At 38.6% G+C, this 14,812-nt stretch overlaps 2 protein-coding genes across 2 annotated transcripts; one reads left to right on the top strand and one right to left on the bottom strand.

Moving 5' to 3' along the window:
• Positions 1 to 1,107: 1,107 nt before the first annotated feature.
• Positions 1,108 to 5,603, top strand: rgs20 (regulator of G protein signaling 20; the record flags this gene model as incomplete). Its single annotated transcript, XM_079453514.1, is given in 6 exon segments — positions 1,108 to 1,132; positions 1,135 to 1,169; positions 3,881 to 4,044; positions 4,485 to 4,574; positions 5,087 to 5,321; positions 5,415 to 5,603. Coding segments are annotated over 6 exon segments (738 nt in total).
• Positions 5,604 to 7,613: 2,010 nt separating this feature from the next.
• Positions 7,614 to 14,264, bottom strand: tcea1 (transcription elongation factor A (SII), 1). The gene is made up of 10 exons (XM_079452832.1): positions 13,804 to 14,264; positions 13,220 to 13,282; positions 13,030 to 13,135; positions 12,195 to 12,294; positions 11,282 to 11,421; positions 10,031 to 10,087; positions 9,759 to 9,913; positions 9,506 to 9,652; positions 9,343 to 9,414; positions 7,614 to 9,228 (listed from the first exon to the last, which is right to left on the bottom strand). Exons 1-10 carry the CDS (start codon positions 13,876 to 13,878, stop codon positions 9,220 to 9,222), a joined length of 924 nt encoding a protein of 307 aa, XP_079308958.1. The 5' UTR covers positions 13,879 to 14,264; the 3' UTR covers positions 7,614 to 9,219.
• Positions 14,265 to 14,812: the final 548 nt, after the last annotated feature.

Genomic DNA, 14,812 nt, shown 5'->3' with positions numbered 1-14,812 from the left:
AATCAGACGAGGCTCCATCATCTTCATTATTTGAAAGTAACCTTTATTACATTAGGCTCTATCCATTAGCTTCATATCCAAACCAACAGTTTCTCATTTGCAAGCATTCCACGTGGAATTAAAATATCGCAGATAATTTGCTTGAAATATCAAGTCTCCCATATGCACACCGGGATCGCTTTTAATGTCTTTCTTACTCAATTTGGGGTCTCTTTACCTACAGCACCAGCAGATGTCAATAATGCCAAACAATAATTTAGATATCCGGTTGAAACACAGAAGACAGGCAACGATTCTCATCACGACTATTTCCCAATGCTAATTGTCAGCAATGGTCGTGTTGCAGGACTATGAATCCGTGAACAAGTTCAGATCCAAAGGATGAACACATAACGGGGTTAAACTACCATCACAACAAGTTATATATATATATATATATATTTCTTGAATCTCTCGTCCGAGCACACTGAAGGCGCATCATTTGCTGGGAATTCAGGACCATGGACAGAGAACACCGTATCCACCGCCAACATCATTTATGCCATAAAACATTCAAAAACGGATTAAATTTCCTTTGAAATGTTTATTATATGACTTCCAAATCTGGTCTGAAAGCTTGCAACTGAAGCAGCATTAATACGATGAATTCTAAGGGGAAACCCCAGTTCCTAACGAGCAGGGAACCTCCGTATGTTATTTTAGTAAGAACGAGGGTCTACCTCACATTTTCAAGCCCATGGTCCGCCATAGCCGTGTGACACACTCCGTGACACATCACTGTCGCATCACTTGAGGCGTACAGGTACAATATTCATATTAATTTCATTACGGGCAGCGCTCCCTGCCATCGTTAAACCAATGGTTCTTTAAAGGTTTTATTGAGCAGACAAATGCGGCATGGCACGTCGTGATAGTGTTTCGTGACATTTCGTTTTTTAATGCGATACAACTCGAATATATCGAAAGACGTCGTGTTTTACTGTAACGCAGCCGTAGATTGAGGTGCATAATGAATCAGTGACATCCATAGGATCCACGCTCCACCACAGCTCGCGAAAGGGACGCATGCGCATTGACAAAAAAACAGCCGGTCTTTAAAGAATCCTTATGCCAGCGGATGTAATCAAGGCAAAGAATATCTCTTATCTCTGGGCATACATGGTGAAATTGTAAGTATGGGTATCCTACGTTGTTTTAAATGTACAGGCTATCCATAGAGACAGCCTTGATTGTTGAAGATGGCACGTCTTGTTTGACAGAAATGTCTTGTCGATGGTTGTCCTCCTGGGCGACGCTGTGGTGGCACTTTGAAATGCGATGATATTCGATGGAAACGCGATTCGTCCAATATGGTTTCGGGGTGAAATGTGAATTAAAATAACAGCGGGCATTTCTTCTCGTTAAGTACGCGGTTTGTATCGAAATCTATATAAAATCCATTTTCGGCTCCGTTTAAATCAAGCAGAGAGCGCATCGGGGTCGTCTGTCAACCATTCTCAGTACAAGCGTACGCCGACCACTGCGCGAGATGAGAGACGCAACACTCCGAATGTACATCTTTATGGTTTATTTTAAATCGTGTTCATGTTCGTGGGCTGCGGTTTGAACGTTTCGTATGCACCGTGGCTGAGATCACAGACGAAGAGATGCGTGCTGCTCTTATACCCTCGCCAAATTCAAACATCATCCGGCGAGTTTCGGGGTGGTCAGAACAACGAGCTTTTCATTCATTAGAAAGCATGGCAAAGTGTATGAAATCGTTTTTCGTTGTATGAGGTCAGGTCATGGTCCGGTTTATCCCCCAAACCATGTTTTTTTTAATCAGTACAAATGCCAAAGATTGTAGAAGCAGGGAGAGCCCACCCACATGGCATCAAGTCTAAATATATTGTGCTGTAGGCCTAAGGATTTGTGCAGTGGATGCTGAGAAGCACTGTTGCACTTTTTGTAATAATCAATTGTATTTTATGATAACAATATTGAAAAAAATTGAATTATTTATATGTATTAATCTATCAGTTAGTGGTACATTATAGGTGCAGTAAACAATTGAGCGTTATCATAAAGAAACTACTTCTATTAGTATTATTGCCGTTTTTTTATTTAGTTATTTCAATTGTATGCATTCAGCACCATTGGAATGAGGTCACGAGATAAAATTTTTGGTCATGTTAATGTTTGTGACAGAACATTTTGGATTATGGTCAAGTTAAAACACGTTCACGCTCAGTCAATCTGTATTTGCATCTAAAACGGTGTTAAATAGCACTAATAGTGTTTATTTGGTTTGTAATCGTACACACAGAAATAAGTGGTGCTTCAGCGGTTCTTTGGGATGATTGGGTGCTATATAGCACTGCTGGCATATATAAATAACCTGTAAAGCTATTGTAAGGTTGATTGTAGCTGAAAGGCAAAATCTTTTACAACATTTTTCAGTTTTGAGTGTTTTGTTCAATCATCCGCTCTATTTATGCGTGGCAAAGTAATGCTTTTAACACAACACGTAGAGAAACCATGGCGTGCGCTTATCATTGGATCTGATCTATATCATTTGCAGATCTCTGGCGAGAGTCGGATGATACACAGTAAACATAGCAGATGAGCAAAAAGTTACGCGACTATAATAGGATGAATATGCGTTTACGACACTCAACGAATGAATGTCATGATTCACTCACCCACTGTTTAAGAATGACTGCTGGATTTGAGCCAACTGAGCACAAAACAGTAAAGCAGATCTCGCTGCAACCCACATGTAATGAGATAAATTCCTATTTATTAGAATGATCGATCCTACCCAAACATGTTTTATTAAGGTAATGTTGTGGTAATGTTGAGGGAAGTGTCCACTATAAAGGATTGACCTCATCATTGTCCACTTGATGACAGTTCGCAAGGGTGCCTATATGGGGTGACTGTTTTTTGGCGGTAGACTATGACACCCTAAAGTCACACACAAGGGTTAGACTATTCAAAGACTATTTGTATAGCATCTTTCTAGTCTTTCAAACCACTCAAAGCTTCCAACACATTAAAAATGTTAAACATTCTCTGTCCTCTCTGAAGACAGCACAGATTAACATGCTAGAAGGAAACATTTGGAGTCTGAATGTTTAATAATCAACTTCATTTCAGTAACCAGTTGTGTGCCCTGGAGACACCACCACTTGATTGAAGTCCAGGGCCATGTAGAGTGCATACTAAAATAGATAAGAAATACCATTGAAAAATTACAAATCTAGAATTTACGGTCACCACAACACAAACCTTTTGCCAACACCATAACTACCCATAGCCTGTTAAGTCACAATGTGCCATCAGCACAAACACACCACAATCTGGTCCCTCTGTAAATTGGAATAGTCAAATAAGCAAATGTACATAAAACTAGACTGAAAAAAGACTGGTGACTGACTGCATTCAGGTAATTTAGTTTTCCATGACCCAGGGAGCAGCCATACTGCAATTGAGCTTTAGAAGAAATATGAAAAATACCAAATATTGAGCTGTTTTGAGTAATACTGTAATGCCATTTCTATGAAGCATAAAATAATTAATATAAATGACACAAAACAAAGACCTTTACCAACCGACAAACCTCTTCCTCTACTTCCCTTCGACTTTCTGGTCTTCGTGATACCATCTCACAGAGATTTTTCTTACAGCTGGGTCGGTTAATGGAAACCACTTTCATACACATTTGTTGTTTTTCTTCTCTTGGTGTTTCTTTACAAATATTATGCTCTCCATTGGAAACCACAACATGTTTAAGTGGACTTGAGGAAAATAACTCCTTCCAATAGGCCTATCTACACCCTCGAAATTGCTCGTTGGACCATTAATATCAGTCGTCTCAATCGCATCCTGTTTTCTGCAGCCCATGGGATCAGAGCGGATGGAGATGCGAAAGAGGCAGATGTCGGTGCAGCAGGACTCGGTGGCGGGGACCACAGCACCGGCGCACAATGAGCATCCCGACCAGGGGAGCCGCGGCTCTAATGCCTGCTGCTTCTGTTGGTGCTGCTGCTGCAGCTGCTCTTGGTAAGAGTATCTCCATTTCTTTCCTCTAGTAATGTGGATCTTATCTAACAAGGTTAGCCTTGGGCCTTTTGGGGCTGGGAATCCACTTTATAATAAGAAATGAATTGCGTCTGACTTTTACCTTGTGGTTTGGATGTACAACAAATAAGCGTGAAGTATTGACCCGATATGATTTTTCTCTGCAATACAATCCGCTGTATGAATACATTATGCATGTACAGTATAATGCCATTTTCACTGAGTCATCAGGAATCCCAAGACATCTGCTTTGAATATGCCTTTTGAGATCAGACAATATGCTCTGATCAATTGAAATAATAATGAGCAGCAGTTCCTAAACTGAACATCGTGAAGACTTAAATACGGTGAAAGGTACACCAAGGCTTCCCAATGCCTGCTGTTAGGTGTCTTGGGATCATGATGTGTTTACTACCTTGCAGTCTCACTGTTAGGAATGAAGACAGAGAAGAGAGGAACCGGAGAGCATCGTATGATCCTAAAGCAGAGGGGAATACAGACTTTGAGGAGAGGTCAGTCGTTTTAGTTTGTTGCGATATACGAAGCTTCACCAACACGGAAAAATGTACAATTAACTTAAATAGAGATTCCACTGTTAATAGCTACATTCATGCAATCCTGTAACATATAAGAGACTTCATGGCTTTATAATACAAAGTGCCTGATTTGTTTACAAGAATGCTGTTCCTAATGTAAAGTGTCATAAAACAAGCTCTTCAGATTCAAATTTGGTCTTGGTCTGGTTTTTGTTCTTTTTTAATGTAATTTTTTACATAATTTTATTTTTTAATGTTTTTAACCATTTACCACCAGTGCATATTACTCTGAAGGTTCCTCCAAAAGAGCATTAAAACGTCCTTAGGAAAACTGACGAGTTTGTATTTTATTAAAAAATATATATATTTATGATGAACTATGTGAAAAAGGCTTTCCTGTTACCTCTAACAAAGTAAGAGTATTGGCCGGTAAAGGATATTATTAAGGTTAATAACTCTTGCTGAGGGGTTTGTTTGTGTCTTGACAGTCCGAAACCCTCTGTGGAGGAGGTGCGCTCGTGGGGGCAATCCTTCGACAAACTGATGCACTGCCCTTCTGGAAGAGCTGCTTTCCGGCAGTTTCTGCGCACTGAGTTCAGTGAGGAAAACATGCTCTTTTGGTTGGCTTGTGAGGAGTTCCGTAAGGAGACCAACAAGAGCATGATCGAGGAGAAAGCACGGGTTATATACGAAGACTACGTTTCCATTCTCTCGCCCAAAGAGGTAAACACGCATCTGTCAGCACATGGATCCTAGTTGAATTGTCTGCATCAGAGCTATCATTAATATGTTTTTTATTTAATATGCCTTTCTCAGGTGAGTCTTGATTCTAGAGTTCGGGAGGTTATAAATAGGAATATGCTGGAGCCGACATCTCACACATTTGATGATGCCCAGCTTCAGATATATACGCTAATGCAAAGAGACTCATATCCTCGATTCATGAACACCGAAGTCTACAAAGACCTGCTTAAGACAGTGTCCGAGGAGCCGGCGGAATCCTAGACACCTGTGATCCTGGCTGAATGCCCCCCCTTCCTAATTTTTAGTTTGTTCGTTGTGTAGAATATGTTTAAAAGGACCCCGGCATGGGTCTTCCCAGGGATTTTACTGCTAGCGATCTGTACCTGAAAATAAGACACTCAGGTCTCCAGGTCACTGGATTTTTTTTAAATATGTCTCAAATCTCCTGAGGGCTCGACACCACAAATACTGCTACAGATCAGCATAGCAAGACGCTCCAAAGGATTATCAGTGCGTTTTGAGAAGATTATCTATTTTATTTGTGTTGACATTTTTTTATTATGGTTTATTATTATTATTATTATTATTTTGTAGTAATGTTTAAAGGAAGATGTGACACCAATTGTGGGCTATATACAGTATATCCAGTAGATATATTTATGAAACTGTATTACGTTTCTTCAATCTTTTTTTTCGTGTTACGATAAAGAAAGAAAAGGGAATTATGGGTAACAAGTATTGCCCGTTTCTGAATAGTGCGTATGAGAATCAAAGCTTGAGTCAAGGCAACGCTTCAGCTCTGCACACAGGACACCCTGTGAAAATACAGTATTGTTTCAGCTACTTCACCAACTAACTTATGATGACTTGGCATCTCCAATGGGAAATTTCAATCTGCCATACAAAGAAATTAAAGATTTTAAATCTGATATCAGAAAATCAGCATATCAGAAAGCTGTTTGTGGGTTTTTTTGCAAATTTTTGTGCTCCATAAAGTATCAATAATATGTTTACAGAAACATTTCCATTAATATGATTTTTTTGTATCATAGCGGATGGACACCCCAATGAAGTCTTGCATGTATTCAACCCAAAGATGCTAAATATACTTTTTTGTGTAAGGTATATTGAGGTAGTTAAACTTTTACGATTTACCTTCAATGTTTTTGTGAGGAATAGACAGGAACCAGCAGGTTATTATATGAAACGCTATTAAAAGTGTTATTCTAAACACCTTCACGTTTATATATTATACCCTGAATGGACAGATACAGGTTTTACTGATAGAAGCCTCATTGGTACCACACCAAAGTAGCCAAGTCCAGTAAAACTGTGTGATTCGCTTTTTCTCCAATACAACTGACTAGAATTGGAGCTGCCAAGTTCTTAAATTTTGACTTTTGTGAATTACTCTGTTGCCTGAGGTTCACGTCGTATAAAGACAAGATCCTCACTCGGGGAAGTGCCTTGACATTCAATTTTGTGACATCTCTTTTTTGGCAATAGTTGATTTAGACTCTTGCCACATATATGGACTCTGGGCCTTTGATCACTTCATGAGATGACATGTCCTGCGACTTCTGAATTACTATTGGACTTCATTCGCCTTTTGTTTTAAAGCGTCACCATCACTTTTCAAGCGCTGAAGTCGCCGCAGTTAAGGAAGTGTGTCTTTTTGTCAGGTAGAAATAAGGACAGCTTCATTAAAATTGTTGATCTGAGTCCAGACGTGCATCTACCAACATGTATTTCATGTTGGAGCTTCTACCTGTCTTAAACTAACTTAATATATGTGCAATTGATATGTGCAATTTGCGCTGATGGATTCACGGCATAGATCAACCTCAAACACAATCTAAGCCAATGGTTTGGAGTTATACTGCCTATAAATCATTTTTTTCTTGCTTTTTTGTTGTTGTTCTGTAAAGTATACAAAAGTGTTATTTTCCAGTCAGTTAATTTACAAATTATAATACATTTTTGATTAATAATCTGTGAATGTTTACAGTAATCAGATTAGTTTTTTCTGTTTTGTTGAAAGTGAGAAAAATAATTTGTGGGCATTTGGAATCTTTAACATACAATAAAGCACAATAATTTTAAAATCAGTGGTTGTTTAAAGAAAATTGTAGGTGTTTTTATCTCCTTTTAATTGTAGCGCTAAATAAGCCTTTTATTATACATGTAATACAATTATAACCAAACAAAAGTAGCAATAGCATATGAAGAGTTTGGTTCCAAAATGAGATAACTTTGTTTTTAAATTTTTTCAAAAATCAGTTTTTTTTATTGTGCATTCCAATTAATATCAATCAAACTGCAGTTGGTTTGTTTTGAGCCATAATAACAACACAAAAAATACAGCTAACTAACACAATGTAAGACAATAAAAACATGTTAACATTATAATCATTTTAGATCAGGAGTCATCTCAATTTGGAAACAAACTCTTCATATGCTATTTTGTTTGGTTATTTATTGCTATGTTTATTTATCATTATTCTCTATCCCAGTGGATTTAGTGCAGGGCAGTTGTTTTCTGTTTGCTCTTCCTTTATAGTGTAACAGTTGAAGCACCCACACCCTCTCACCACTGAAGAGGATGCACCTGTCAACCTCACAATTGAACCCTGTAGCACGTGTCCCCCCATTTTGCCAGAAAAGTTGGTGTATACATAAAGAATACGGATAATATTCATATTTGTCCATTAAAGAATGAGTTTATCTCCTCTTACTACATCGTAAACGACTGTAAATAAACAAAGATGCAGAGGTCTGAGGAGATTAACCGCCGCCTCCTGTTTTCCATATGCACAAAAGCATGAAAAACAATCAGCAAAGGCTCGTTTGTTATTCAGATTAGACATCGCTAATGCAAGGGGCTTGTTTAGACATCAAGGCGATAGTGAACATAAAAGCCATTTGTGAGGCGAGTGAATAGACGGACACATCATCTCACTGCAAACGGCAGGCACCACTCACTTTCTATTGATTGCTTATGTCAAAAGTTACATTTAGACTTTTACCAAAATGCTGTTCGCAATTATTGATTTGCTCTTTGCTTGATGGCTGAAATTTATTGGATGGCATAGAAAAAAACTCGAGTCTAAACCTCATATGTAAACTTCAGAACCACGTGCTCATATAATCACAAATATTTTAAAGAAACATAAGGGAACTTTCTTAAAATGAACCTTAATATGATCAATTATCTTATTTTATAATTTCCTTATCCTTATGTTATTAGTTTTTGTGGATCAGTAGGTTTTTAGTGAAACAGCTGTCTTTTGTATAAACTTTTATAAAATGTGTTTAAAATGCAAGTTCACCAGCACACGCCACGAATCTTTGAAACATTTTACTCCTTAAAGTAAAAGCCATGTACACAGTAAAAATTTGTAGATCATGCATATAAATATGTATAATTCAGAGTGACAAAAAGACTCAAAGTATCTAAATTAATCAGGTTAAAAATCCTTGAGCTGCAGACAAAACCAAACATACACCAAAACATTTCATTTTTAAAATGTATTGGGCAAATTGAAGGAAAATTAAATCGTTTTGACTAGTTTCAGGCCAAAACAAAACTATGTAAATGTTGTCAAAATGTTAAACTACGTATAAAAAGTGACAATAAAAGAAACTGAAATTTAACAACATTGATCGAAGTCCAGAGGCCTATGGCCTAGCTATACGTCAAGTTAAAGCACAGGACATGAGTTTGTGGAGCATCGTAATATATCAAACAGTGATAGTATCTATTGGGGCCTTTGTACATCAGGTGCGCCGTTGAATTCAAGATTTCTAACTGTTAATGATACAGAAACATGGTCCTGGAATTTAGCTACCTCTCCAAACAGAGACCAACCACCCAACTTCAGCAGAACTGTGGAGACAGGTTTAAAACAATCAATTTAGATACGAATCAAAATTAATGTGTGGTTTCAATCATCTCTAAAAGAATATAAAATAGCAAAGATGTCATGTACGTAGCCCATACCTTCCACCTATTTCCACATTCAGTGCAGAAGACAAATGTCGTCATCGGCTCATCAGCACTCCGAGTTTGAACCTAATAAAAGTTACATATTATACAGTTATATGTTTTCAAGTTGTAGTAGAAAGTCACATGTTTACATGAGAAACCCTTCGTCTAGAATTACCTGCGTGTAAGTACATTTCTTCTTTTTACACTTTCCACAAGTAAACAGGTCAGACAGGGTGCCCCCAGAAGTGGCCACCTGGTGGTCCCTGATGGCCTCTTTTGTCAGATTCTTTCGCATCTCCTTAAGCTCATCACTTGCCATTTCCTGTAGAAATATGTACATGTTCAAATGACTTATATACAAATATGTATCACTGTCAATACAATAGAAGCATGTTGAAGTGAAACGATTCAATGTGTGAATTATTCACCTCTGCTGTCATTTTTGAGATGCGTTCTGGGCTCACATTTCCACACAAAACATTCCTTCTCAGGTTGGGGTTCTTTGTATCTTTGAGATTGGAGATTCGGCTTCGTACGCGATTCTTGTATTTCATGTCCGTATTTTTGAATTCCACGAAGATGCGTGCCAGCTGGTCAAGGTCATCGCAGTTCAATACAAGATCATGTTGACGTCTAATATTACATTCACCACATTCATTTCTAAAACAATAACTTCTTAAGAGTGAAAATAAAAGGATATATTCTTCAATTTGAGCACCAAGTTCATCACAGTCAGCCCCAATAGCAATGTGGTCATCTGAAACAGAAATAAGGACAATCCATCAACCAAACATAACACAGAGTAACAAATTGTTGTTTCGCCCGACCTTTCTATAGTTCTTGTACAATTCTGTGGTGCTTATTATATCATTAACTACGATATATCGGCGTATTGCAAATACATTTTTTTGTACAAATTATTTTACAATTGCCACTGTTTCTGTAGCCCAGGTAAGGTGGGATGAGGCAATGATCAGTGACGTCCGGGACTGTGAGGACAGTATTAGTAAAAAAGACAAAAAACTATCAAAAATGCACTTCTGAACACTGCTATGCTAAACTATTCTTTGGAGCTCAGTGTTCTGCCAGTACTTTGTAATTTCTGCGTACAAGTAATAATTCCGAAATGTACAAATTTGTGATTTTTTTTTGCCGTTTTTTGAGTACTGTCAAATAGGGATGCACATTTCAGTTAATTTCACTAACCGAGAACAGACACTTGTTATCCAAACATCAACCGTTAACTGATAATATTTTTTATATTAAATTGGAATTAAATCAAAAATACATGCTTCTTGCCTGCGTCTCATTTTGAAGGTGTCCTCCGGAGGTCGCGTTTGTCTGTGGCATACGCCTTCGCTTGCGACATCCGGAGGACGCGGAGTTCGAAAAAAAGACACAGCAACAGTTGACCGAGGGTCTGTGACATGTTAAAAATACAACCTTGTTTTCATAGATTTATTTTAACATGCAAACAGCAGCATAAGGAATAGATCAACAACAGCACCTGCATTCACATAAATGTCTGTCAATGGTAAAAAAAGAATAGACTTCATAAAGAAAAAATATAAGCAAAACTTTTTTTTAAATGTGCTGCGTTGTGTTATCAAAAAGGACAATGCAAGTGCCCTTTATACAGCACCTTGCAAAAGTGTTCATATCCTTAACTAATTCTTGTATTTTTAACTGCAATGTCTTTTGTATTTTTTGTTAGGTGCCTAAAGTCAAACATAATATTGTTTGATTACGATGTAAAAAATGATCTTAACATTTCAATATGTTTAAAAGACACTCGTGTCAACAATGATAGCCGTGTTAGATTTTTGCTTTGCAAGTATACCTTCTCTTAAAGTATTTGCTGTTCTTCACACTTTTTGCACATCACTGTATGCTAACCCAATTAGCATTGGATACAGAGCCGTGTAAACTAAAAAGGTCTGCCACAACTTGCCTCCTGTTTGCAAAGCACTTGACAGCATCTCTCTGCACTTGATACGGACCGAGTCAGATGTGCTTGGTGCTCGTGGGAAAGTGGCTATCAATGTGTTGTCATCAGCAGACTCGTTCTTGCTGCTGGAATTAATGCTCGAGCTGAGGGACAATACAAGAAACAGAGAGATAAGAGATCGATAAGAGACAACCCTTAATGCCTTTACATACATTTACGCATTTGGCAGCTCTTATCCAAATTGACTTATTCAAGCTGCATATTTTTATCAGTGTGTACGTTAACCTGGGAATCAACCTATGACATGCAAAGCTCTACAAACTGAGCTATCCACCTTTTTCGCAATGTGCAAAATTCTGATCACATCGCGTTGGACCTTTTATAAAATAACACGGTATTGGAGACATCTGGATGCTCCAGTGTTCTGGTATGTCATGTAGCGATACAGCTGCTGTGTGGTTAAATGTGCCTTATTTATGGAGCTACAATGCTGACTTGGCCAAACACGCTTAAATACATACATTACATACAAAATACTTTTGTAGTGTTTAGTGTAGTGTAATAGTGTTTATTTCCTGCATCATACAATGTGAATACATATGTTATGTTTGAATACAGCGCAACTGGGATATTAAACTTATGTCATTTCCTTTACGCTCTTGTTGTGTCACGTGGTAACACTCGTTCGTAAGGTTTTCTGAACTTTCTGTGGCTGTTGCGACAGCATTTTACCGCAAATCTTTTCTGAGAAACTTCTTTTTTAACCATTAACAGAAATGTCCTCTATCGTAGTAACAAATACGAAACTGAAGTGCAGAGCATCAAACAGGAAGTCACTCGCTGTAATGGCACCCTTCATGGAGACCTCAAGAAAAAGGTGGATAGGAAGAGCAATTTGTTAATGAATTTATATTACCTCTCCTCCTTGGGCTCCGGGCTGTCCTGTGATGGAGATACCACCGGTGGTGTTTGTTCCTTCTTTTTCTCCTCCGAGTTCTTCTCTCCAGCAGGTTCATCTGTACATCAACAGCACTCATCATAAATGGCCCTTACAGTCACTCCGTAGTAAACTTTGCTTCTCTTATAAGCGCATTAACGAACACCTTGCAATTACAAACAAAGCTTCTGATTTCACAGTAATACAAGTGCTGATAGCACACGTACATCTGGCTGACATCCATTTGATATCTGCAAGACATCTGGCAGATGCCGTTTTCTCATCTGCACTACATCTCTGAGATGTCTGCTGTCAGATGTCACATAGACCTCTAGAAGACGTCTGTAAGATGTGTATGATTTAGAACGGATGTACAACAGCTCTTTGCAGGATGTTTTTCCGCAGCAGATGTTTTCCAGATCTCCAGCAGACGTCTTACAGATGTGCCTGTGCTATCTGGGCATGAACGTTTAGGAATACTTGTGTTTAGAAACGATTGTTGTTGTAATACCACCAACTGCCTGTACGTGGTAGCAATTTCAGATTTGCCATTTACAATGTGTCAAATGGTGAATGACTCACAGTGCGAGTTGTTCACGGGACTTTGCAAGCATTGCATTGCTGTGACATTGATTTATTGGTTTTAGTAATTGAGACTACATAGACGATTTGCAGGAATGATCGCGCGCCACAAGGAAAAGCTAAGGAACAATGGTGCGAAACGTTGTTTGACACAAAAAACATACACGTGACGTGTTGGACATAAAGCGGGATGCTAAAATAAAACAAAAGCGGTTTTGCCAAGCGATCTCACCCAACAACTTTTTCCAGGACTTGATCAAAGACTTGGCGAGTGAGGTGACTTCATCGTCCGTGCTCTGCTTGCGGATGGCATTGACCGACATTCCGATCCTCGTAGACTGTTCGGAAGGAAAGCAGAGAAAACCGATTGCCACGTGTAATTTACCCGAATTCTGACGTGAAGTTACGTCAAGTAAACATACCTGCAGCAGCTCCAGGGTCATGGGTATATTCTTAAGCTCCTTTAGCAGATCTAGCGCGCCAACCTAATAGAAATATTTCATTGTTTATCAAATACATCTCGTGATGATTCTTGAAACAGTTCAGTCAGATCTACGACGCCTGTAATCCAAGCGCATGTCAGTTGTAATTTAGTAGTTACAACTGTAGCCCGAGATGCTAATTGTGCCCACTTTAACTAGCACAATCTTCCTTTCAGATAGTCAAAGACAACACAACCTGATTTGTTTTCGTGCTGCAGGTGAGTAACTTACATGGCATGAGTGCCTCCTGCCGACTGACCCGCGCTAACGGTAGCTAACGCTGCTAATTTCCACGCTAAACGCTAAGTTCGTTCAACAGTAAACCAAAGCACATTCGCGATGCGTGACATTGCTTTGAGGACCAGACCACTGAATCCACGCGTAAAACTGAGTCCGAGTTTGGCTGTGGGCGACGAAAGCATAGTTCATCTTCATACATGTAGCTGTTAGCTAGTTATGCATCAATGTAACGTTAGCCTAGTACGGTACTAGACAGGGAATTCATTCATGACAAAACACCTCACCCCGTTCTTCTTTTGTGCCATTTTATCCATCTTCTTTGCGATCCTGATGATCTCTTCTTCTTCTTTCTTTCCCATCGTTGACGTTTATTGGACCGCGGCGTGTATAAAAGGAGTTCACGCGTAAAATATCAGGACACCGTACGCAACACTCCACTGGCGCCGAACGCAGCGACTACAGATACAGAAGGAAGGCGTTCCTATGACAAGCTAAGACGCGGCTAATCGATCAAGCGATAGCGATCGACCTCGAGATCAGACAGTAGTAATCGACAAACCACAGGTGAGTCACGTGGGAATCATTTATGCGTAATATTAATGTATTTCTAGCTGGTTGCTTGCCACTGTGCTTTTTTAAGTTAACCAGACAGGTAGTTCAAACGCTTTTGTTATAACAGTCTTTGGTTTATGGGCCGATATGGCAGTCATTTGTGATAAAGCATCCACCCACCACTCTTTTCTGAACACTAGAGTGCGCTCGTGCTTGTTTTACAGTAAACTCTGTCTGCTGAAACGTCAGCACGCGCATGAAACTATACAGAAATGTTGGTGAATAGGTTAAACAACTTTTTTTTTGTCGGTCACACATGATCGATTATTAATCGTTGCAGTGAAGGTAGAGAGTAAATAAGACCATTATAATAAATAAGCTAGATTGAAAATGTCCCACTTTTTTATCATAACACTAAGTAAATAAATAAATAGAAGTTTTTTTTTAAATTGACGACTAAATAGTGAAGAAGAAGCAGTCAATAAAGTCCCAGAATGGATTGGGAACCCATTCAATATCCCTTAAAAAAATTCCCAAGGTGAAATCTAAATAAACTGGGTGGTAAAATGTTACACGTTACATTACATAGAATTGATATTTTAGATGCTTTTAGCCAACATACAGTAGGCCTATATCCCACAGTTACAATTGTCCATAGTTTTGATACTTTTCTAAAAGGTGGAAAAAAGTGTTTCCAAACTTTTGACTGGTACTGTATATAAATTGGTATAAATGTTGTTT

The sequence above is a fragment of the Barbatula barbatula genome, assembly GCF_947034865.1.
Source record: "Barbatula barbatula genome assembly, chromosome: 3".
Lineage (NCBI taxonomy): Eukaryota > Metazoa > Chordata > Actinopteri > Cypriniformes > Nemacheilidae > Barbatula > Barbatula barbatula.
The sequence above is the reverse complement of the archived record's forward strand: the minus strand, read 5'-3'. Positions and strand labels throughout refer to the sequence as shown.